A 25,931-nucleotide genomic window follows, 5' to 3' on the forward strand; every position below is an offset into this window, starting at 1 on the left:
AATATAATCAAATAAAGTTCCATATTTGGCTTCAACCTTTATAAAGAGATAACTGTACCTTGTGGCTAAACTGTATAAAGTAGGTCATTCATCTGATAGTGGATGGAAAAGACAGACGACATTTCTTGATGGCATAGCCCACTGGAGGGCCAAAGACAGTTTGCAATTGTATGGAGGCACATCTTTGTGTTTTATCGAGTCTAGTGGAGTTATCATACCACAGCTGCAGAGGAGCATTTCTACCCAGGTTTTGTTGCGTATAATTTTGCCACAGAGGAGTAGATTTTATAACTCTTATCAAAGACTCAATATGTAGAAGCCCTGAAGCACAAGATCAGTGTAACATCCCATTAAATGTAATGAATAACCTGCTGCCATGCATACGCAGTATTCCAGTCGACCTGGTGGGCTAGTCAGCCTTTTGGGTTGGTTTATTCCCACTATTGCAAAGATCAGCCATGAACAAGATGGATGAAGAGGGTAAATCTTATTGTCATTTTCTATTATCTTTTATTGAAAGGCCATGCGTTTGTCTCTCCCTGGACACTAGGCAGCTGAGTAGTTTAAGGTTTTTGGGAGGGCCGGCGTGCCACTGAATGGAGTGTAATCAGAAAACAACACAGCAGGTCATAAAACTGCACTGCAGTCACTCAGAGAAATTTGGTGGCCTCCTGCTTTTTTTGCAGAATAGAGGGAAAACTTTCCTGGCTTTGAACACAATTATATTTGGTCACTGGGGTGTAATGTACAATACATCCATAACTGACTTGGAAATCATATTAGCTGGGTTACAATAGCAAACACAGAATATGTTTTCTAAGGATAAATGGTTCAAGAAATAACAATAACAGGTGGTACCCCCACGTTTCAACCACTTATCTTGTCTGGGGTCACACAGGTGAGCTGGAGGCAATTGAGTGATTTGGGCGAGAGGTGGGTTACACGCTGGCCTGTGAATCACAGGGTACATATAGACAATTTAGAATCGGTAGTACAACTTAGATTTGGGACCCTATTTTTGTGATCAGCGGCACTTTCCAACACTCGTAAAGGTACTCGCTTGTGCTGTTATGGATTGTTGTCGATCGAATGGAAGCGCCTCTTCTCATTCCCGTTAAGTTCAGAGAGTGGCACAATGCGCAGTCTGCCTGGCATGTATACGCAGGTGATTGGTTACGAGTGATGGACAGTTAGAACTGATTAAGACCCAACCTTAAATGTTTTGTCAAGTACTGGAGGTGCTGTACATGTTTAGGTAAATGAAAATATGCTGACATGGGGTGGTGGTCTGACATTCTGCTTCAAGTTTCTAAACATCTCGCCTTTTCACCGCATGGTGAAGTGTCGCAATTTCTGCCTACAGTCTAGCCAGGAATAGGAGCATCTTCCTCCTCGCAAGAATGACAAAGCAGAATTCCTTATCAGTCTGTCGTCTTTGTGACATCTGGCTTTTTACAATTATGGGGCCACGAGCAATCCGAGAGCAGAGATGCATGGATACAACAGCGGCAGCTATCACAGGAGCTGTAATTTGGACCATGCATTATTCAATAGTGCTTTAAGATCTGTGAGGCTCTGAGGTTATTTACACTTTGAAAAGTGATGGCAGGGCAATTGCAGACATGTCCTGCAGAGCCCAAAGGTAATATCTCAGCATGTGACAGCAAATATGAATGTGGTAAATTTCTAACAAGTGTCCTAAGAACATTACAAATTATTTGTCCCCCCTTTTCTGAAAACATCATCTTTGTACCCCTTAATTAGCCTTGATCAAATGTACTGAAAATCCTCTATACTGCCCTGTCTGTTTATATTATATACATCCCTATTTATGTCACAAGCACCCTTACTCTTACCTATATCATGCTGACATTTCAGTGTATCCAGCATCACAGCACTGTAACTTTCATGTCTCTTCTCTGACAGTAATACAAACATGAAGACAAACTTGTTGGTACCCATTGAATCAGCGATGTGGCACAGCTCCCTTGCAACAGCATACAAAGGGATTGCTTGTTAATGGTGAAAGCTGACTTCTTGTTGGGTGTCTACCTCAAGAGGACAGCAGTCACTTTTGTTCCCTTGAGCCGTACAGGATGACTTATCAGACTATTTTTGTAATTGTGTCTGTGTGTCCAGAGTCATCTTACATTCATTATAGTAATTGTCATGGCAGGCAGCGATGACTCTCAAATACACTGTCCACTGAGCATGGCCCACGCACTGTGGCCCTTGCTCTAACACACACTGTGTTGTCTGTGTGTGTGCCTGGATGTATTTGCACCCCAGCTACAGGCTTTCCCTACAAATATTACTCAAGTATTCCTTCTTTAGCTAAATCTTCCTGTTGCCATCTACATCTCTTTTGCCTCTGTCTGTGTCAGTGTGCAGGGTATTATGCTCACCCGTGGAGCTGTAAGCATAAACTTCTCTCCATCTCCACATCAAAACAAAGAGGCAGCCATTGTCAGGCAAACGTATTCAGGGACCAGTCCTCAACCATAAATAACTAGCACCTCCTCTTTAACATTCATGAGGTGAAATAGCAGTGAATGGAAAAGGAAGTGTCATTTGTCTAAGGCTACGTTAATATGGTGACAGAGTTGTTTTATCTGATGAGCAATAATAATAATAATAATAATAATAATAAAACTGCATAGTTTGCATGCTTTGTGACAAAGTGATGGCAGATATTGTATTCTTTGAAAACCGCAACAGCTTCTTGGCATGTCAAATATTGTCCTGTCTTTATTAAACACTCAGCTCTCACTGTCCACTTTACTTTTCTCTGGTCAGCTAATTTTTACAGTGGGGTTCAAATGGCAACGGATGAATGAAAGCAAATTAGCAAAAATCATTTTTATACAAGGAAAACATGGTAGCAGCATCTTGCTTTTTACTTTGTTTTTCTTCAGCTGGACGCGGGTCCTTGAACAAGGTGAAGGGAATTCTGAACAGTTCCTAATAGTAGTCACAGCTGGGTGGTTAATTCTGAACAGTCACAGTGAGAGAATGTGCACACCTGTGCAACCACATTTCATAAATCAATGTTTGCACCCCCTCTCAATAATAGGTGTGTGTGCGCGCGTGGGTAATGTGTCACTGTACAAGGGCTGTCATGCAGGTGAAATGGCTGAGACACTCATAGCTTGTTAAAAGTTGGCTCGACTTTGGATCTTGAGCGCTTGTCTTACACCTTCCAGTCAAATGCACATAACATTCAGCTGCAAGAAGACGTTGATTTAAAATAAAAAAGGACAAGTAGAAAATCTGTAACACTGCAATTAGACTTTGTCAAGAAAAATGTAACACTTTCCAAGGTGTCAAAAGTATTCATACTTACTGTATATACTGAAGTATAAGTACTGTTGATCAGTGTAATTTTGGGGAAGCCAGCAACTGCATAAAAGCTTTGTTTTGTTCGCTTTAATGGGTCCTAAGTGCCCGTCTAGCGTGATATTGCGTCTAAACTGTTGACCGCATGCGCTAATAACTCCTCTGGGAAAGGCCAGCAGACACTTGTCACAGAATGCTTAAATGACCCAGATGCAAAGAATTGTAGATTTGGAAACAGACTTGTCACAGGTGATGAAGGACGACTCCTTCTTTTGACTCGCTCCAAGTCAGCTCTTAGATCTTTCTGAAGCTCCAAAACTGCGTTGCTTATATGTCACTTCAATTTTTGTTTGAGATCTTTCAAAGTTGTTTACGCCAACAGGAATGAGCATTATCCGTGGCATCTCAATTTGTCTGCGCCTCCTCGTCATGGTAAGCGCCTGTCAGACATGCCAAATTGCCTATCACAATATTCAGGTTTGATAAATCATATTGTACAGGCAAAATTCATGTCTTTGCAAATACTCCTATCAGATTGCGCCAAATGAGCAACTTGACAATTTTGACGATTTGGTGGAAGCCAGTTTTTAGTGTATCAGGCTCATCGTCTCTCAATTGAGATACTGTATCACGATAATATACTTCTTTGACACCAACTATTGCTCTCCTTGGGTTTTGGTGCCATCTCGTGGAAGCTCTTGGTGTTAGTAGAAAGAACAGAAAGCTGCAAATACGTGTGATTTACAGTGAATAACTGCAGTTAGGTTGCAGGGGGGGGAAATGTGAGTAGATTAGTTTGTGAAACGGGGACATAGAAGGCGGTTCACTGTCTAGAAAAAGGGTGGACGTATGGGTTACCACGAGCTCATTACCTTTTTGTTTGGATATAAATAAGTACATCAAAAGCGAAAGACAACAAAACTTGTAAAAGTCTTGTAATATTTCCTGAAGTAATTTCATACATTGCAACAGCTTTTTTGTGTGACTTTAGAGCAATACTTAATTATTTACTGTCAAATAAATATTATGAGCCCCACCGATTCTCAGTCGTAAGAGGCTGCAAATTGTCTTTTGTCTGTAAAACCCTCTGCATAACATTGTATCCTTTATAACAAAACACAGAAAACATTGACCACTTTACAACTTCAGAATAACTTAACGTATTTTTTTTTTCTTGATGCCTTTTCATCTGAGGTAAATATTTGTCCATGCTGACGCTTAAGATTTTGTTCACTGCGCTTCATATCTCTTGTTCTGGGCTTTTTGTGCGCATGCTCAATGCAAAAAAAACAACTACTACATCTGAGATCTAATAACGCCTGTATCTGTCTGCTTTGAGTGACTGTTAAGTGAATCTGCATTGCGTTTCCAAAACAAAGACTGACCCAAAGACCCTGGTAAGTCAGCACATATTAGCATGATCAACCTCAGTTTACCCGAGAGAAGCTCACATGTCCTCAGAGGACTTGCATTTCAGCCCAGCCGCAACTTGAAACACAATCTTTGTGAGGCTGAGCCATGAAATGTGCTGCCTGTGAAACCTTCCCTCATGAAAAATTAATTGAGAAATCGAGTAGGTAACATCCAGCTGAGACACATCGCACAGCGTGCAACATTGCATTCAGAAAAACAAAGAATAAATACAACTTTAAACTGTTGTGTCTTTTCTTTTGACAGTTTCATTTTAAGTATTTAAATTTCCATAGCACAGTCTTAAAAGTGAGGTGCACTGATAAATAAGAAATACAACACTTTCCATCTATTATGAATACTCTTGTTTCCCTCTACGGCTTTGAAATAAACGAGGAAACTGGGCAGACAACAGACAAAAGAGGCATTAGGGTCCCAGCAAAATGCTTTCGTTCTGGCTGCCTTTGAATCTACAATCAGTCACTTTGTTGGTCTGATACTCTGGGATGCAAGGTCAGAGTTTTGTCTCCTATTTGTATCTTTGTCAGGTCTTTGAAAACGGATGAGTAATGATGCGGATGGATCGACAAGGCTCAAGCCGCAAGAAAGATACGATTTATCCCTCGTTATTAACCCATGCCATTTTTCTCCATTCAAATTCCCGGCTAAATCCAACCTATTTTCTTCCACGAATGCCATTTTGCATTGTGCGCTGTTTTGATGTATAGCCAAGACAGATTTGCTGTTCACACAAAGGATGGCACCCGCAAGGTGTGAGGAGGGGTATGAATCTTGCATTACAATTTGTGTAAGCAACACAGGGTGTAAGCTGGTTATGCACAAAATGCATACATATGAACGGAGGATGGTTGCTCACAAACAATGACAAAACATGAGCCAAATAAAGTATTTGAGCCCTTGTTGTAGTTGTGGCCAAAGGTGTGAATTGAACCTTTTTTTTTTTCCCAATTGTGTTAGGCAACCATGACAAGCATATTCTGGAAGATGGAAAAAAGCCAAAACAGTTAAAATATTTCCACTCATACATAGTGGACACTGTTAGGTTCTGTTGAAATTGCTATAAAGTTGGCTGCTACATTTGCATTTTCACAGCGCTTCCAAAACAATTTCCTCAATGATTGTCTGTTCATGAGTCTCAAAATATAGTGATAAATGGATATTTGTAGTAACACAGGCTACTTGCACAGTTCCAGCTGTCTCAGATTAATCGAATCTTTGCTCCAAAGTTACCCCTGCAAGTGTAATTCGTTTTCAAACCAAATTTTGCTAAGGTCAAAGAGTTGGTTGGCAACAGAGAAAGTCAAGGGATGTCCTATTTGTGCTGAAGGCTAATAGTTTTTTTCTATGGAAAATGATAGCACAAATAAATATTGAGTGAACATTTTCAAGTGCAAACAATAACCTTACCATTATTGCTAGTGGCAACACAACTTGGTTGGGTCATGGCTGCTCTGCCAATATTAGTCCATAAAGTAGGTAATCCGGGGTAGACGTTGCAATAACAGATAAACTATTCTCATTATTTCCAGTCAGTGTGGCATCTAGATTCTATTAAACGATTTAAAATTCCTTCAAATTTCAAAGTGTAAAACATGTACACGTGTGTACAAGAGCCACTAACAATAATTCTGCAGTTATCACCAGAGTAAAAATAAATAAAAAAGAAAGGGTGCCAAAACTCAAGAATAAAGTCCTCTCGGACCATACGCTCCACAGGGGGCAGGTGCGTTTTGTGGATGTGCAGCCTCAGACAGCTTCATGAAAGAATCCCAGATTCTGCTCTGAAACAAGAACGGGCATCAGTGGTCTGTGTTTATGCTGCAGGTGGACCACCTCTTTCTCTTTGGCAGTGATCGAGAGCGTGTTCTTAGTGATGGAAACAATCAGAAACTTCTATTGCAGCCATGACCAGTCAGAGCATCTATAAGAAAAAGTCATTCATGAATGAATCTCATTTTTATCAGCACTTTTTTCCTGGCTACACATCACTAACGAGTATTTCTACAGTTAAGGATTTGTTGGCGAGTTGCATGACGCTCGTTGAACTTTGTTTCACTCGAAACATTTCCCACTGACTTCAATAATACTCTATTTGGGAAAAAAATATTCCAGAATCATACACTATATTATATAACTATCTAACTATCTGTCACATGAGAATGAAGTGAAATCTATCTCCAAAGTAATCTAAAATAAACATATGGCAGCTAACCAGTCGGAGGCCAGCAAGACACTAATGTAGCAGTAATGCACAACTATTCAGTTCAAACAAAAAGAAGTAACAACTTACAAAATTAAGCAAGTAACCCCATCAAACGCCAAACATGCAACTATTGATTTTCTCAGACTAGCATACTCACTCACTTCATAATGCCTTCAATGTATATTCTTCTCTTGTCACATTCTTTCTCATCAGTCTTCTTTCAGAAAAAAAATGTGCCAAAGAAAAATAAGGAAAAGGCAAGGCAGACAGAGTTCATCATTTAATGATGGCTGAAATTAGGTCTGTTGAGGTGATTTTTTTGCTGCCTTTATCAAAGATAATAGGTTCAGCAGACATAAGATAACAAAAGATGAATGGACAACCCTGTCTGTCAACTGTGTTCCATTGATGACTCGTGATATTTTGTCATCTTTGTCATATGATAAATAGGCTACTTGTTACCTGGCATATAACTCTCAGTGGTACTTTTACTGAACTTTCAAAATTCCCGGTACCACTTCAACTGGAAATTGAAGTAATAATTTGCTGAAGTAATAATTTGCCCTGCTGAACATGAGTTTCACACAATGCTAAGTTAAATGACAAAACAAGAAGTGGATAGAAAAACCACTATTTACTCCAAAGTCATCTAAAGTCGCAATGCGCACATCCATTTCAAAATGACCATCTGTAGTGTATTATTCCATGCTAAATATGGGGATGTGAAAAAATGCTGCAAAAAAATACCCCCCAAATCAACTACATAGAAAACATGTCCTTGACACAGTTATTATAGTAAACAGATGCAGCCCTCAATAACCACTGTTTCAAAGCACTCTCCCCATGCAGCGAAAGCTCCTTCATTTGGGCAATTAAATAAGAGCACAGAAACCAGGCTAATTGCTGTGCACCTTGCTTGTTACCAAAGCCCCAAAGACACAGTTGAACATTCAGAATATGGTGTCTTCAGGGTGAAGATAGGTTCACCACAGTGGCGAGATGAGATACGGTTCACAGCAGGAAGTAGCTCTAAATCCGTGAATGTGTATCTAAATAAGATAGGCAGGTCTTATAGGCATCAGCATGGCCATTCTCAACACAGCAGCAAGAAATCACACTTTTCAATCTTTTCTAGGCATGCTGTGACATGGAGAGATCATTCTTCTGTGCTGTATCACGTGTACAGTAAACAATATGATGAATGTGCATCTTCATCATCACGTAGGCGATCTCAATCCCGTACGTATATAAAGCAAAATTATTGGACTCCTTCTTGTAATAGAAAATGACCCACAATGGTGCATTCCCCACATTCCATGGTTCTGTTTCTTGCACTGTGCAGTATGTTCAACGTTTAGATTGGGGCAGTTCAGAATAGTCCATTAATTTGTTCTTAGTCATTTTGGAGTGATTTGATCTGAGTGTTTTATTATGTGGGGGAACTATGACCTGCAACTGAGAACTGGCTTTCTGACACATTTCACTCCAGAATAGCTAAATAGTCTTGAGAATTCATTGTACGCTGCAGATTAGAGGTGCTTTGCCAGACATAGAAAAGCAGTCCAAGACAACCAATCCTTGTCTCATCTGTGCAAAGTAAATTCTCCCTGAGAGGCTGTGTGGATGCTAAATATGCATTTTCCAAAATTCTACTCCCATCAATTTCAAGTTATTTAATGTGAATTATTTTGCTTCTGAAGGAAAGGTCACCTTAGCATGTCTGCCTCAAAGATGCAGAGGTTGTGGGCTCGATTTTGGCTCCGGCCTTCCTGTGTGGACTTTGCATGTTCTCCCTCTGTCTGCGTAGGTTTCCTCTGGGTGCTTCGGTTTCCTCTGACATTCCAAAAACATGCTTGGTAGGCCATTTGAGCACTCCAAATTGCTCATAGGTGTGAGTGCGGATGGATGGAAGGATGGATGGATGGATGGACGGACGGACGGACGGACGGACGGACGAACGAACGAATGATCGATAGAAAGACTAAGAGAAAATTAAAAAAGTACATAAATAGAAAACCAAAAGAATGACCACGTAAATACAAGTAGTTGAGCCAAGATTAACACAGGTGACTCCGCATACCAACACTCAAGATGGAGACTGTAGAAAGAAAACAAATCAGAACAGGCAGACAGATTCGTATATGGAACATCACCATTTGAAACATTCAAAAAATATTTCTACATTTTAAGTCAAGTATGAGATCCTTATAAAAATATTTTGTTTCTGTAATTCTCATGTTAAAAAAAATGCTCCACAGTCCCATACTGAGTCATAGATGAACTGTTTAGTCAAGTAAATATGTTGCCAAATTTAGTGATTATTAGGCTGTATTATTAGGCCCACTTGCTTCCTTTGGAGGCATGATTAGAGTTGATGCAATTCTCGGAGTAATGAGAACGTAATAACGAATGGAGTCAGTTGGCATGCGGGTCCTCTCAGCTAATTTTGCGAGGTTCGACAACCGAATTTCGTCCTACATCCGAAGCAAAAAAATTGTGAATTTTTTGTTCGAATACCGATTTGTTTGAGAACCGGGACGTTCGAAAACCGAGGCTCCACTGTATTTTCATTTGGAGGTTTGAAGTCTACCGTGGGCAACACATGGTGCTTTGAGAAGACACTAATTGACTTGAAGACACTAATTAATTTGAAAGTTACATAGCTGTGGTTAGAATGTGATACATAATGTCAAAACTAGTTAATAAATAACACCATGGCTAAATATAGACAAATGCTATTTGACAGATGCGAAAGCAGATGGTGATAACACTTCAGACCGTACGTACGTAGGTGGTTGTCGGTTTAACTGTCTTAAGGAATCAATGTAGATTGCCGTGTGCTCAACAATTCGGCCTGTCATGTTCTGATGATGTTATTCACGTTTCTCACATTCTGTCAAGGTTTCCAACTGATCTTTGGAACATATTTGTTGCCCTGGCTGATTCAAATGACACTCCCAGACTGTGCACACCATGTCAGATTGTGAAAAATGCAGCACGGAAAATCTCGCCCATCAACCAACAACATGCCAGAACACGGCATGGATGAATGTGACGAAATGGCTACCATACATCCAAGTATGCCATAAGAACCACAGCAACATTGGGACAAAATGCGAACCAAACACTACACAATGTGACGCAATTTGAAAAAGCTGTGAGATAATTACATAATAGATAAATATGCCTTCCATCATTCTACATGTAACTCCTCCAATTGTTGACATGTCCTACTATGATTTGTCAAGTTAAGTTGGGTTTGCCCATTTTGTGTCCTTGCATAGTTTCATAAACATCCTGTTTGGTGACCTGAAACATAGCTGTTGTTGGCGCCGTGAACATAATGTATAAACAGAGCTTCACCTACTCAGGTTGCCAAACTGTTGCACACACTAACTTAAAAACTTTAAACCTCCTTTTGAGGTGAATTTATTGTCAGCTTGACAAGCAGTGGGTGGACAGGCCTCGAACTTTAGTTGTAATAACACACTGTGCTTGGACTATGTCGAGCTGTTCATCAACGTATCAAAAATGACTGGTAACCTGTCAGTGTCAGGGGCAAAATGTCAGTCCTGAAAGGCAGCCAGGCTTTTTTTTTTTCCGCACTTTGACATCCGCACAATGCCAAGATGGACAATGACACCATTTTTGAATATGTTTGTCTTTATCTCTGGAAAACAAAAAATATTTTAACATAAATAATAATGCCTGGAAAAGACTTTCCAAACAAACAAGTGCTGAACATTGTAAAAATTATGTCAGCACTAAAATTTAGCCCCCTTAAAGAATCAGTAGAATTTGTATCTTTTCGGAGCTTGGCTTGTGTTTTTTTTTGTTTTTGTTTTTTTTGTTTGCTATTTTCCATCCCAGCCTGTCCACGACATAGTAGGAAGGCAATCATTGTAATGTTGCTTGGTTTGTCACGTTCTATTGTTGTCACCTCTTGTCTGAAACAGTGACCAATCTCCACCAAAATTATACTATCTGTAATATGCACATTTCTACCCTTGTCCATGTCAATGTCTTCAGTTGTAGTTTTCAGACATTTATTTAACTGTGCTAAAGTTTTTGTTAAATCTCAGGAGGCAGGCTATTACCCCAGGCTAACAATAGCCCCTATAGTGACGTTAAAAGTAACATAACTGCTCAAGGAAACATTTATCTTTCAGTCACTAAACAGACTATCTTTTCAGAACAAAACAAGCTCGGTGCCAGCCAGATGTGATTGGCCTGCCACCACTCATGCAGTTGAGCACGTTCATGTCCGCTTGTCAGCCAGTCCATGAAGCCAAAAGGTGGGTGGAATTTTTTGAGAAAATATTATAATATATTTCTACTGACTGACAGCTCACTCAGTTTAAAAGTCCTTGAAGAATTTAAAAATGTTGTGCCAAATGGTAATTCAACCTGTAACAAAGAACAGAATGTTACCACTGTGACCAACACGGCCGTTATAGTAGGTGAGGAATACAGCCTTTTACCCAGGGAACACTTCAAAAACCACAGATTTTTCATTGCACGTAAGCTGTCAAAGCATTTAACTTCCCACTGAAATCAAGCACCAATGTCATGCTCAAAAAACACAGATGCAAAAAAATTAATCCACTTGTTTTTAGAGTAAAACCCAATGCCATATAACTGACAGTTTTGTCTTCAGATAAAAGAATACCATTAAGCACTGCTTAATTGCTGCACGCTGAAAGCCCTGCCAACATAAAAAATGCCTATGTCTGTAAAAACCAACTTAGACTCATCCATTCTCTTTCATTATGAAAGGTTTTCTCTTCCTGTCAAATACGGATCCCAAAGTGTCTATTACTATCTTGACGGACAGTGCAGCATCTCAGTGTGTTATCCTTGAGAGGGTTCACCCACTCTAGGGAAAATTCTTTACCCACTCTGAATCCTAGGTGAGAAGGTTTGGGGTGCACTTTGTTGGGGTTCCAATACCTGACCTTAAAGGGATGAGTTGTTATGGGAATGACACCACAATTTTCTGTGAATGAAGTTTTCATTTGCCTGGGCACTCAGATGTTCTGGAGACAAAGTATCTGGGGATATTTGCAGTCTGCAGTGTTACATTTGCAATGTCAAGGACTGGATTTAGTTGACTCCTTCTTTGTATTCTACCATTGTTTCTTTTTTACAGGACTCCCAATTCTTCCCTGAAAGAACAAGTTTATGACTTTACATTGTTAAGTATTGTGTGCAGCTTCTAATCAAGTACAAATCTTGACTTGTCGCTTTCTCCCTTATTGTGGTGGATGTCATTCCATTCATAAATATGGCAACAATGTTGGACAATTCCTCTGACTCATTGGAGAAATAATTTCATTGAACGAATTATAATCATCATCTTAATAGCACCACCCTGACTGTGTGGCATAACTTTTTAGGGGGTGAGGGGGTGAGGTTCATACAGGCATGAGTGTAGGCAGTCTCCAAATGCCCATGCTGCATGTGGGACCTACATAATCTGCAAGGGGAGATCTTGCAGTTTACGTGCCAATGTCATGCACAGACCCCAGCAAGACTATTTATTTTGCAGTAATGTCAAGTCTGTATGCTTTCCAACGGCCCTGGTTTTAATGCAAATGAGGCCAGGACTGGTCGGAAAAGTCCCCAATTGTTAATTTCATGTACACATCTCAATATTGGTCAAGCGCATAATACCCAGAGGGACTATTGAGTGCTTTAACCAAACCAAAAGGTTCTTGCTCCTAATTTACTATTTTGAGTTGAATAAGGGCACCTCTTCTTTGCAATTTAGAAGGTGGCTCAGGATTCTTTAGACAGAGCAGGTGCTTGCACACACTGTGTGAGTGCTCACAAACTCTGATAAGAACTAGACAAAACAAATAAACTCCAACCATGAAGACCATATTCTGAAGTGTATAGTGGGAACAATGATGCATTTCTCACTGCATGTCAATTATAAACTACATCTCTGGCTCTGGCTAAAGATGAAAAGCAATAACAACGAACTGCTTGAAACAAATATATTTTTTTTTCTCTGAACCCGAAGCGCTCATTAACTGTTTAAAGGGAAATTCGGATTTGCTGGTTGACCATGCAGCAAAGTGGACCTAGATGGCACATCGATGTAAGTAGTCAATGTGATATTTATCTCGCTCTGTGCCAAGACAAATTCCCAAAGATTTTTTTTTAATCACAATTATACCCATTAGGAACCTTTTTAAATACTGCAGATAAGTTACAGCTGTTAAAAAAAAAATCTCTGTGTTCCCTGGCTTCTTCTTAGATAACAAATTTGCACTGAAAACCTCGAGAGGCAAATCTGCTCAGTCATGTTTCCCTGAGCTTAAACATATTCTTTAATTAGTATGTGCTGTCCCCTTTGGCAGACACAAATCATTTGTGAGCTATGAAGCTGTGACATTTCAAAATGAAGGAAGGCAGCACAAGTAAGGCTTACAGTGGCATTAACTCCTTATGAATGATCTTAACTTGCATGATGGGATGGTAAACTGTGCTTGACTAGGAAATAATGGAATTAATGATAGCCATGTGTGTCATTTTTTTACCACATTTGTTTATTTTGGTGCAGTCCAAATGTCACATCAGATGGGGGATGAAAATTTCTCACAATGCTTGCGTGAAAGCTTCATGCACATACTTCCAGGCACTAGTATCCGTTTAACCCAAGGGTATCGCTGTTATGTAAATGTCACAATTTCATGGTAATGTTCAGAACATGTGTTCAAATTTTGCTAAAATTACTTACACCAAAGATTTGGAAATGTGAAAAAAAAAAAAAAAAACATTTTCTGTCGACCTAATGACAAAATCTCCTACAAGATCCCTTTCAGTGAAGATAATATCTGTGGACAAAAACAGGCACAATTTATCAGGGCATCCTGAAAGCATATCAGAAGACAACACCAACCCACATCTTTCCCCCTCAGTAGTGGCATAAATAGCTGCCGAGGTCGCTGATTGATAATTATCCTTATCTCCAAATGTCTCCCGTTACGGGGAAACAAATAAGGCTAGCGGCGCATTGGCAGACAGAGGTCAACGGGAGGACTTCTACATTTCATACGGCACACACTGAGAGATAGAGGTGCCACGGAGTCAGTGTCTCCGACCCCTAGGTGAGATCTGAACGGGATGATAAAGGCAACTGACGGAGAGAAAATTGGCAGATAATTACAAAGGCTAGAGGGGCACATTTTGTACCCCCGTGTCTCTTTCTCTTTGTCATATAACACACATTTATCACCCCCACAACACCACCAACAACAACACACACGAATAATGCAACAGCATAGTCAAGTCAGTGTGCTGTGCAACCTCCACCGAAATGACCTGTGAGCCTGTTGTAATGAACATTTTATGAGATGAAAGGATTATACAACATATAATGTTCAACACATTTATGAGCCCACCAACCAAAATAGGCTTTATGCCACAGCAGCCTTAAATGTAAAGAACTGGTAATTACCTACATGATCTTTATGTCCCTGTAATTGTAAATGCACCAGGAGGTATGAGATTGTTAAACATTTCAATGCTGAAATAAATACACTATCTATTAATTTCCAGATCTAGTATTTTAAATCCAGTACTTTAAACTGGTGGCAAATCAAGTCGACATTTACACTGAGAAAGATGCACTACATCCTATTTTTAATCCACCATGCAAGATTTAACGCTCATAAATTTAGACCGTGTCTTGTCCTAGACTTGCACCGGCACAAAAATAGAGCCCCTAATTTTAAGCGGCTTTATTATTTCTAAAGGTAGTTTTGATATGTGTGTGGGATCGCTGTCCTGTTGGAACATTGGTGTAAATGACCACAAAACAAATAACATGGTATCAAAATATTGGGAATTTAGCAAAGTTCTTTGCTTTGAAAGCCTCATCTTGAACCCCTCGAAACATACTTTAGCTCATTTTGGCCAAATAGTTTGGTCTTTTTCTTGTCTGGCCATTAAAAATATGTCCAGGAGGTATTAGGTGTGTCCACAAAGGCAGTTACAATTTTCACTTGAGTTTGCAGGTGTCAATATTGGAGCATGAACTTCTTCCTTAGCATCCTGGGCAAGTTACAATTCATGGCATACTTGAGCCTTTTACCCGACGTTTATGTTTTCATCTGACAGACTTTGGAAAACTGGCAAATTATCAAAATTGACTGCTTCAAATAATATATTGGAATTTGGAATCAGTTTGAAATGACTCCAACAAAGGCAGTTGTTCCAACATCCTGACATGCCTGTAAAGCAGAACCTTACAATGAATTACCTCTCAGAACTCAATGAGCGTATCACTCACCTACATGCACTCATTTTAATCTCTTGAGGGGGAAATAAATATACACTTTGCAGTATATTTTCTGTAGGGGTACTCGTAGATTTGTCAGCTTGATGGGGCACACAAAGGGTACTGCGACCCGGATCTGAGTAACCTCAGGGCCTAAATGCGTTGCTCAAAGGGCACCACAGCGAATGGTCAGGAGATCTAAAACAAGTAGTTGCAAAAATACGTTTTGTATCTGTGCACATCAGCTATAGTGTCTTTATAGTTTGACTGTTACTTTTACTTTTTGGGTTAAAAGGAGTTGAGGATGAACTAGTATTTACACAACAAAACAAATCAGACTCAATAATCTCCTGTGTTATAAATGCTCTGATTAAAATTATGCATGTTATTATTTAACTTTGCCAATTGAATGGTGATATGCTATTGTCTTCATTTTGTTTATTTTGGTCAATCTTATTTTGAGTTCATCTGCCGTGTGTTGGGTCTTAATCACGACGTATATCTAGGGTTAAATCACAACCTCCATATTGGCCTTAGGAAAAACAGCCAATCAGGATCTGAATATAATATGCCAAATAGGCACTATTGTATATGAGTTGATTCATAGACAATTATTTGTTGGGTAATGTCCGTAATGCAGAATACTGAGCACACTCCTGAGAACTGTTTATTACACTGCAGTCATCAACCATTATATTGTTTGCAGTAATTGCAGCTGTTTACTGTTGGATTTTGATCGTGGCATAAATAATATACTGTCATTGTTATAAAAGCTCATGCTGCATGTCTTATGTTGCTTATTGCCCTTGACGCAACATTGTAAATGTCCTCGAATTAAAAAAGGATTAAATTAATCTTTTTACACTTTTTGTCTATGCTATTTAGTGTTTCTTTTTTGTAGGATATGGCAAACTAACTGCAAATAAAACTATTGGAGAACACAAGCAACACTTTCCTGTTTTCCTCCTAGTTCCATTTTTAAGATGAATGGACTGGCCTTTGCTGGCCTTACGGATATAGTCAATTTAAAGCATCCATCTCTCTTATTTGGGCAAGGCATTATTGACCAACAATATTGATTGTTGCTCAACAGCATATTCCAACATAGCCAAAGGACGAAAGCAATGTGTGGGGATGTCAATGTTTCTGCTTTAGATTGCTATGTAATTTCTTCTCGGTTTTGATGCCATTTAAAAGTGTCACGAACATGATAGCGCACCGTAACAATTCAAACAGAACGAATGCCACTGCCAGGAACTGATTGTACCTGAATGCACTGATTGCAAGTTCGAGCACCTGATACATAATTCAACATGAGGGGACAGTGAGTGACACTGATCCATTGCTTCGATCGATAGCTTTGTTGACAGAGAATCCAGATGAAGCAGAATTGCCCGTAATGATAGGTGGCTCACTCACTTATGCTAAGGTTGAGAGTGAAGCCTTAATTGCACAAGGAACACTCACTGCCTTCTTATGTGAAGTCGTATTGACATGCAACATATTGGATTCCATGCTGCGGCAATCAGAGACGGACTATGTTGTGCAGCGCGACCAGTAGCCGGCATAATTAACATTTATTGATACATGGCTGCTGTAAGCCTGTTTGCAGAGTGAATTAAAACAGTTCATTCTGGACTTATTGGTTAGTATGAGAGATAAATAATAGATGCCCCTTCATTCACTGGCACTTTAGCATGCATCAGGAGAGCCCTTCACCACCCATTTCCACAATTTCTGACATCACTTTGACCCAAATGAAGTCATGACATTCTCCCTCAAAACCAAAATTCAATCCGATCAAGTGCTTTCTAGTGGCCAATTTAATGGCTGCATTAGTGGAATATAATGAGCTTGCAATGGACTGTAATTTTAAAATGAATTACACACAGAGACATTTTAATACATCTTAATTATTGTCAAGCTGGATAATGTAAGTCCTTGAATTTTGTGCCCCTTCCCATGACAAACAACACTATTGTTGCCAATACAGACGTACGTCCTCACAATGTTAAGCCTTAGCTGCCATAAATTAACAAAATCAGTGGCTACCAAAACAAATTTTAATTTTTGATTTGAATTATGTTTTTGGAATGGGTATAAACCTTTGAATCCAAATAATATTTCACTCAAATACAATTATATTAATGTTATGCAATAATATTTTTAATTCACTGTTGCAGAAAGTACAGCACACAATGCATTGATCAGTATCAAACTGTACCTGTTTGTTATTCACTGCTATGTTTCTGAATAGGAAAAAAATGGCTATTGTGGTCTAGTTAACTTTCTCAATTCTAAGAGTTGAAAAGGAAAATTATGTTTGAAATTTTTCATTCTGGTTGAAAAGGTTAAAACCTCAAAGTCAAATGGTTCCACATCAAAACGCCTTAATGGTGATTTGTTTAGCAATGTTCATAAGATTTTGTCTTTTTGATCATTCAAAATGTGTTGCTTCTGACACAATCCCAAATGTTGAATTACATTTTAAGACAAGATGTTTGAAGGGAAGCAAAGTAGTGTTTAGGTTTACTGTTGCTGTGCAATTCTTTTGGTTTACACACAAGCTGCTAGTGACTCTGATCCAGTCAAATACTGTACTTAAATGAACAATAGAGTGTGTTGTAGTTTATTTAGATCACAGCTGCTGTAATAAAAATAGAGGCACATTCTTGAGTCACCGCGAATACGGAGCAGGAAAATGAGTAAATAGAACTTTTGTACTCCATTCATCTTCCTGACATCGAGAACATTCTGTTGCTCAGTTCTCATAAAACTACTCTCACTGTCCTCATTATGTCACTTCTGACATCATGAAGCTTTCCTTGTTCTGGCTTGTCGAAAGCACATGAGGGTCCACTGCTATCAAAGTGTCATGTCTGAAACACTAGCACAGCCTTGCCAGAGAAGAAAAAGCCATCTTAACATTTGAGTAGAGACACAATGAAGTACAGTGGATATAAAAAGTCTACAGACCCTTGCCAGTTTTTTGTATGATAAAAAATAAAAACAAAAATGAGACCAGAATAAATCATTGGCAAATAGTTTTCACTAAGAATGAGAGCAATGACCTGTGGAACTCAATTGAAGAAAAACACCCCCAAAGTATGGGGCGACCACCACGATGCTTCACAGTAGGTGTACAGTACAGTGTTCTTTTGGTGATGAACAGTGTTGTGTTTGGCACACTCCATTTACAACTTTTGGAATTATGGCCCAAACGTTCAACTTTGCTTTCATTGCACCAGAACCCATGTGTGTTTGGTGGCTCCTGTCATGGTACATTTAGGTTTCATTTCAGCCTTCATTCTACCTTATGTTTGAACCTGTCCATTTGAGTACAATTATTGGAACATGTGAACAATTTTTCATGGCAAGCGTGATGTGGTTATGTTAATTATTAAAACTATAAATAATACTGAAATCTACGCTCAGTTACAGCTTTGGAGTTTGTGAAGCGTTAGCAGTGTAACCAACATGAAAACCACAGAAATGTCCATGGGGGGGAAACAGACAACGGAAATCAATCAGATCCATTGCAAAAACATTGGCCAAAGCCAACACCACCATTTGGAATAGAATAAAAATTGAAAACAATGCCAGAATGGAATAATAAGACAATAATTATTTAGATTCTCAGATCTCAATTTGTAATAATACTGCATGGTGCTATAAATCATACCCTACTCAACATGCCTAATATTGTTTGTCTGAAATGTATGTTGTATTGGCCGAGAGTGTCTAGTTTTGTAAACCTCAAAAGGTTGTAATTAGAGCAGTTGCAACTCCATTTCATGTTGTTTAGAAACAAATATCGAAGGTATTAAAAATATATAAAACGTATTCAACCTCGCTTAAGGATTTTCTGATATTACCCGCAGTGACATGCCATGCTTTCAATTTTGCGGATAAAAATCATGTGACCACATCACTTGGAATTATTCAAGTACTCCAAGCGTCACTGCTGAGCCTTTATAACATTGGCGGAGGATGCTTGCCTGAATAATGTTTCTCTCTTCAGCTCTTTAGTTTTGATGCTACTGTTTTCACTGTGACCTACTATCTGTCTGCGAAAATAAGCCCCCGCCCTCTCTTTGCCTTATCACTGCAGCATTTTGCCACAAAACCTGTTAGGGCATTATTTCTACATGGAAGGTCTTCATTTTCATTCAACACACCACTTCAAAATACTTAAAAATGCTTTGATTATCTTATTTAATTTTAGTCTCTCCACATGTGACAACTGAGTTTTTAAAATTGTTGCATTACAGCCAATATTTTTGAGTCAAGATTTTCCTGGAATGCAAAAGGAGAAACCGCATGTATAGTACATGAGGGCGCCGTGCTCTTCAAATGTGCACATTAGTTATTGATGTTGAATAGAAGCTGTCAAAGTAAATGCAGGAGCTCCTGTGACATCCTGAGAGTGCTGAAAGAAGCATACAAGGGTCACTGTTATGGAATGGTTCAAAGGAAGGTTTTATTTGTAAATCATGATCATTAATTAGTCTTGTCACTTGACTATAATCACATTTAATGATATTGTTTCTGTTGAAAACGTTCTGCTAGTACGAGGTACTCTTGATATTGAAGAATTTGCCAAGTGAAGACTATCAAATGGAAGTCAAAAACGACTTTATTGGAATATTTTATGCTCAGCTAAATATTTGTGGTGAACCTTTCACTTCTGCAACTTTGTGCATTCTTACTCGATTGCGATCTCTGTAGAAACATTTGTGAAAGTTTTCAGTGGTTTGCCAGGAGAGCTTCTTTATGCACTCAAATAAATATGTTGACAACATAACTTAATTGTCATATGTCATTGTGCTCATACATTTACGTACCCTGCTTATCTCCCACTAAATGAGTTCACCTGCATGTGGAAGGTTAAGACATGGTTAATAGAGATCTGGGTGACATCACACATTCTACAATGCACTGCGCCAAATGTAATGCACTGCGCCAAATGTAAACAACGCCACTTGGCAGTATAGGAAACACATTGATACTTTGATTCAAGGGTGCCACCCTTTTACATTGGTGGACTGGTGTTTTACACCAGCAAGAGGAGGCAAAATTAGGCAAAACCAAAGAAGGGGCCAAAACAAGAGGAAGAAGTGGTTGTTACCACCTGTACGGCAATCACTTCATATCAAGAGAGTCAATTGCTCAGCAATCAATAATTAGATGTAGTTTGATTGTTATGTTATTACATCCTGAGAAGTTCAATAAAGCGTGGTGCTTTTATTTTTATGTGCATGTGTGTATCTGGTACAAGCAAACAAGAGGAATAACTTGTGTCTTTAGAAGTGATGGGAATGCCAGTTCTTTTGACTGTACTGAATAACTAGATTGAATTTCAACCAAATGTTTGCGTAAGGTATTTCAAACTCATTCTATGTGTAAGATTCCAGCGAGCTGCCCTTTTTATATTTGGGTTGGGGAAAAAGAGGACACATTCTCATATTTTCGAGGATGCCAGGGGGGAGGTGCTCGTGGTTAAATGACAAGGTGTCTGTATATCAATTGCATTTATTGGTGAATAACACAAAACAAAATTGATGTGTGCCTGCAGGTCGTTGGCACCTTTATTTGCCACAGACACATAAGTGCCTGCCTTACACGTTAAGCACTCAGCTTCATACGCATCATGACCCTGGCGAAAGTATGCAATTATTTTTTTTAATTCCTCCGTCAACGTGCATTTTCGTTTCAGCATTGTTTGTATACACTCGCTAGCAAGCACTCGTCTACTTCCTCCTCATAGACACACACACAATGAGCAAGGTGGCTAGATTTGAGGAGAAGGGCATGACTTATTTGCGAACGATTACAGAGAAACCTGGAATAGAGTGAAATGGAACTGAGTGGCAATTCTATTGACAATGTACTACTGTACTTGTGAGGCAGTCGAATAAAATCCCAGATGACTTTTGAAATTCCCCGGACATATTTTTGGGGCTGAAAAGTAGGACATGTCTGGGGAAAAGAGGACGTCTGGTCACCCTATTTGGATTAACCTCACTCTCACACTTTATGATGGTGCTGGCCTTTTGCTAGCTTTTGGCTCAGCAGTCAGCACACTTCACCAAGCTGGTGGCAAGCTGGCGGCAAGCTGGCGGCAAGGTGGCGAGGGTCTGAACCCTGTGTTGGTTGGACAGTGTATTACAGATGTGCCCTTGTTTTCTAACCTCAAGCACCTGCCCCTCCAAAGGTCACTGCACGACCCTGTCCCTGACCATAGCTAGAGCACATGCACTAAAATCATTGCATGTTGAATGGAAATACTTTGGTCAAGTGTTGGGAACTAGGAAATGTGGGATAATTTAAAGCAGCTCCATACTCTAAAATCACTGCATGTTGAATGGAAATCCTCTGTTCAAGTACTGTGAACTAGGAAATGTGGGGTAATTTAAAGCAGCTTCTCTCTCGCTGATAGCTCTCATTATCTCCCATGCTGTGATGGATACTTCTCGACCTTTTCCGATTCATCTGTCACTGTCGCTGTCCACCACCAGCATCGGTTTCTTTCCAATGTTTTCTCATCTCCTCAGGCTCGGCCACTGGCCACCTCCTGGTGTGGAGATCATTGTCTCAGTGGAGGGATTGGAACATCTTTGCCATTACTGCTGTGGCCACTATGGCTCCTGCTGGGGACTTGCCTACAAATTTGTTAATTATTGTGGTTGTTCTTTTCAGTGGTATAGAACTGCAATGCACCATAATGCAAAAACTGTACTAGAACTGTATTCGTCACAGGCTTCTCTCACGCTTCATTGAGGTTTATGCTCAGGCATTTGAGTATACACTCTCTTTTGACAACAATGGTGTTGGTCTGAGCAGTCCAGTCAAAGCCTGCCACAACACGCCCACAAAAAATAAGAAACCACATTTTACATCATGACAAGTGTGGATGTTGGAAAGGATATTGATATGTTATTCCAGCATTTCATGAACTTTTTGAGTCTAAATGCCAAATTTTCAAATCAACAAAGTGTGTTAATCTGTAATTTTCATGAATTAATGTTCTGTTTACAGAGGAACTTTTATTGGATAAAATTTCTTCGCCTTAAGGGTTTTTTTAAAACCATGATAAATATTATTATCTGGATGAAATGTATTTCCTTTTAGCTCATAGGATCCTAAATCATGCTTCTTCACTCATTGGCTGCAAAACATTGAAATTACTCTTGTTCCCTGGATGGTCTTTTGCATCTATTCTTATTCAAAAGCGGCTACTTGAGTGGGCTCTTCAAACACTCCTTTAGTTATCAAATAATATTTCATCCAACTTTAGATTTCTGTGTCTTGCTTTTCCAATCAAGTAAGGTGCAACCATTATTTAGCAACACTGACAATATAAAATCCGACTTTTCCCGAGTTCTCCTTCTAGGAACATATTTTTAATTCATAGGTTGGAATAATGAACAGCTTTTTTTTCCCCCATAGCTTCTCATTCCAAACCCCGTGTCCACCTTGAGAGGGAGAGATAAGACAATGAAAGGTATTCAATTAATATTTCAATGCAAGTGGGAGGGATGGACTTTGGTCCTTGGAGACCAGCAGAAAAGTGGATGACCACAAGAAACAAGTCTTCTGAATGGGGTGCTTCTGATAACAGCGGTACTGCCGCCCTGGAGCATAAGACAATGCAGAATGTAGCTCAAGGTGACAATGTGTTGATGTGAAAACTCAAGGATGCGATGGAAACATGAATGAGGTGATGAGACATGTCTGTATTTTTATGATTTTTGAGTGACAGCAAAAAGAAAATGCAGAATGAAATTGAGTAGCCTGCAGATACCGATGGCACTGAGAGAAGGCAAGAAACAGGCTGTGGCTGAGTATGCCCGGGGATAGATTTCTCACAGAAATGTATTCCTCCAATTAATATGTTGTGTACAGCTCTCAACACACAATGTGGCGGACCTCTGGCAGACTGCCGCTTTCCTACAGTAATGGCAGACCTGTGTGTGCGTGTCTTCTGTGGAAGCTGGTTGTTCACTTCCGCATCTTAGTGATGAACTATCACTGAAGGTTTCACCATTTTGAATTGGGCCAAAACTGTCCACTAATGGCCTGCTAAGGGTCGACAAAACCTGACCAACGGTCAACGTGAGGCCTGATGAGTACTGGTACAGTCATCATTTGCCTTTTCTGTATCAATTACCTTGTTCAATTCCTAACTGAACAGACTACACCTTGATCACAAATCAGACTATTTTGTAATTGCTTTTATTTTAATTTAATTTGTCTGCAGCCAGGTTGGTAATGTGTTCTCAATTACCCTACCTGAATAAATAAAGAGTAAATCAATGACATTAAAGTCACTTTTTGACTGTATTAGCTGACAAATGAGCCACTAGGCTACCATCAGCCTGTACAAATATTGAATACCAAAACATAACCATGTTTGTATTGAAAATAGTCAAATGAAAATTAATCAGAACGACAATGTTTGCTATAATTCAATGTAATTAACTAAATCACTTTAAATAATGTAATTAATAAAAAAAACGTAATTAATTTTACTGTTATGACAGTCCTCCCCTCTACAAATGATCAAAAAATTATATTCATGTATTATTATTTTGGAGGTGAGAAACCCTTTAATAATTCAAAACAAGAGATTCATGTTAAAGATTAAAGACACACCATACATTTATATGAACGTGCTTATCATTTATCTTTTATCATATCCTGACAATAAGGGAGGAGGTGTGGAGGGGAGGGTAGTTGGGGAATAAAGAAATTTTTTTAACAAATGGAAATAAAATATGTAAATCAGAGGGTGATAAACCTTGATTATGCGGGCTCGACTACCAAAAGTTAACTATACAAACCTACCAACAAAGCCTCATGCCCATTGATCCCTGCACGTTTTTTTTTTATTTTTTTATTCAGCACACAAAAAAAAATAACAGCGTGACGGGCTTATAAGGTGTCTCCCTCAGACTTCAAGTTAGATTTTGAGCCCTCAATTCTTCTATTCTTGATTACCTTGAAAATATCATGTCACATTCAAGTCTCTTTCATTTTGTTGAGTAGAGTAGAGCCAGGTAAATTTATCGGTAGAAACGGGGCTTTACCGAGATAACTTTTGATCTCCCGTCCCATATTTTGTGCCCTATCGTGTGGGAAAGTGTGTCTACTGCTTAGAAAATGTTTGCAAAACAGATATTTACGGTAATTATTACTTTACTACTGCTTTTTAGAGTAGCTTAGGGATGGACTCTGGTGCGTTGCTCACTTGCATACAAATGTGAGTTACGTTACCATAGGAGCATTTGATCTTACCTGGGGCGTAAATACATCTTGCAGCGGTATTTAAACGGGCTCTAAAGGTTATTTTCCCCAGTAAGTATTGAAGTTGTAATTTTTTTTAAAAATGAAGAGATCAGCGCCAAGACATTCATTTTTGTATATGTGGTTGTCCAGCTCATTCTCATCTAATACTCATCGTGTTTATGGCATTTCATAAATGTTATTTATGAACTCATAATTCCATGTTATTAGTCATGGAAAAATTGGCATCAACAAAATCACAACAAAAAGCGATCTCCATGTGCCCACTTCACAGCGGCCAAATCTACATCATCCAATCTTTCATTTCCTTTTGAAAGTAAACGGTGGTCTTCTACATGGACTCCAGCAAGTCCGTTAAGCGCCCATCTCCAAAAATATCAAAATAAAGAAAAAACTCTATCCATACACACTTTGCGCCAGACCTGCACTCTGCTCAAATATAGGACTCATCTGTAAAATGGACCACAGCTGCTTTCAATTAAAATATTGTCACAAGACAAATCAGAACATTGTTGGCCTGAATGCTGCAGGGTCTACCCAATGACTTCCACAACAGTCCCTTGGGGGCATCTCATCGGCAAGTATGACGAGGTAGCTAACAGTTGATGGGATTGAATGGGGTCACAAATACGGAGGTTATTGAGACATTAACGGCAAAAAAAAACAAAAAACAAGCCCTCAGTTGTCAGAATGGTAACTAACTTCAATTATATACGACATGTATTGTGCAATGTGTCTGCCTCAATGTTTGTCATGCGCATCCCGACTTACTAGGAAAAGCATTATGGATAATGGATGGATATGTAATGCATGTTGGACTGCATTAAAATAAAGAATAATGTAACCTTTCTTTTATAAGATCAGCAGTGATATTAGTGTGCAAGCCACATCTTTTTTCAGTACACACTACTTCCTTAACCAGCATTGGCCGGGCCTGGCCCTCCCCTCCTGACACGAGTGTCCCTCTTCCCATTATTCTGCTCCATTGAGTAGAAATCTACTTACACCCCTCTTGTTCTCTGCTCGAGCAGAATGGTTGGGAGTGACAAACCTCATTATAATGTTTCTCAATGAGTGCCCCACCTTTAGCTGCATGTTGTAGCCTGCGGGGGGGCTCTTCTCCTGAGTGTTCTGACCCAAGTTTGCATGCTCTCTGTTTGACTGTCCACTCCAATGAATCAGACGCCCAAGTCACGTTTTGTCCTCTTTGCTTTTAGACTGTTACGCATGAGTTGAAAGTCTTCAGGGGGGAAATAAAGTGACATCATGTACTATAGCTATTTCATTAGTGAGCAGCCTCTGACTTTATTAAATTCACAAACAACCAAGAAAAGTATGTTCTGTGAAACCGTGAGCTGTTATCTTTGG

General features: G+C 39.3%; 1 protein-coding gene across 5 annotated transcripts in view; it reads left to right on the forward strand.

Moving 5' to 3' along the window:
- Positions 1-25,931, forward strand: part of cntn3a.1 (contactin 3a, tandem duplicate 1) — a 110,099-nt gene that overhangs the window by 8,217 nt on the left and 75,951 nt on the right. For 3 of the 5 annotated variants that reach the window (XM_085912607.1, XM_085912590.1, XM_085912612.1), the window contains exon 2: positions 11,164-11,265. The exons of 1 other annotated variant lie outside the window; for it this stretch is intronic. In XM_085912607.1, the coding sequence (XP_085768733.1) occupies positions 11,253-11,265 (13 nt within the window). In that variant the 5' untranslated portion in view covers positions 11,164-11,252. Of the gene's footprint in view, positions 1-8,105; positions 8,210-11,163; positions 11,266-25,931 lie in introns of all 5 variants that reach the window. One more of the 5 variants, XM_085912597.1, reaches the window with a different exon arrangement.

The sequence above is a fragment of the Syngnathus leptorhynchus genome, chromosome 1 (assembly GCF_054491065.1).
Source record: "Syngnathus leptorhynchus isolate UIUO chromosome 1, UIUO_Slep, whole genome shotgun sequence".
NCBI lineage: Eukaryota > Metazoa > Chordata > Actinopteri > Syngnathiformes > Syngnathidae > Syngnathus > Syngnathus leptorhynchus.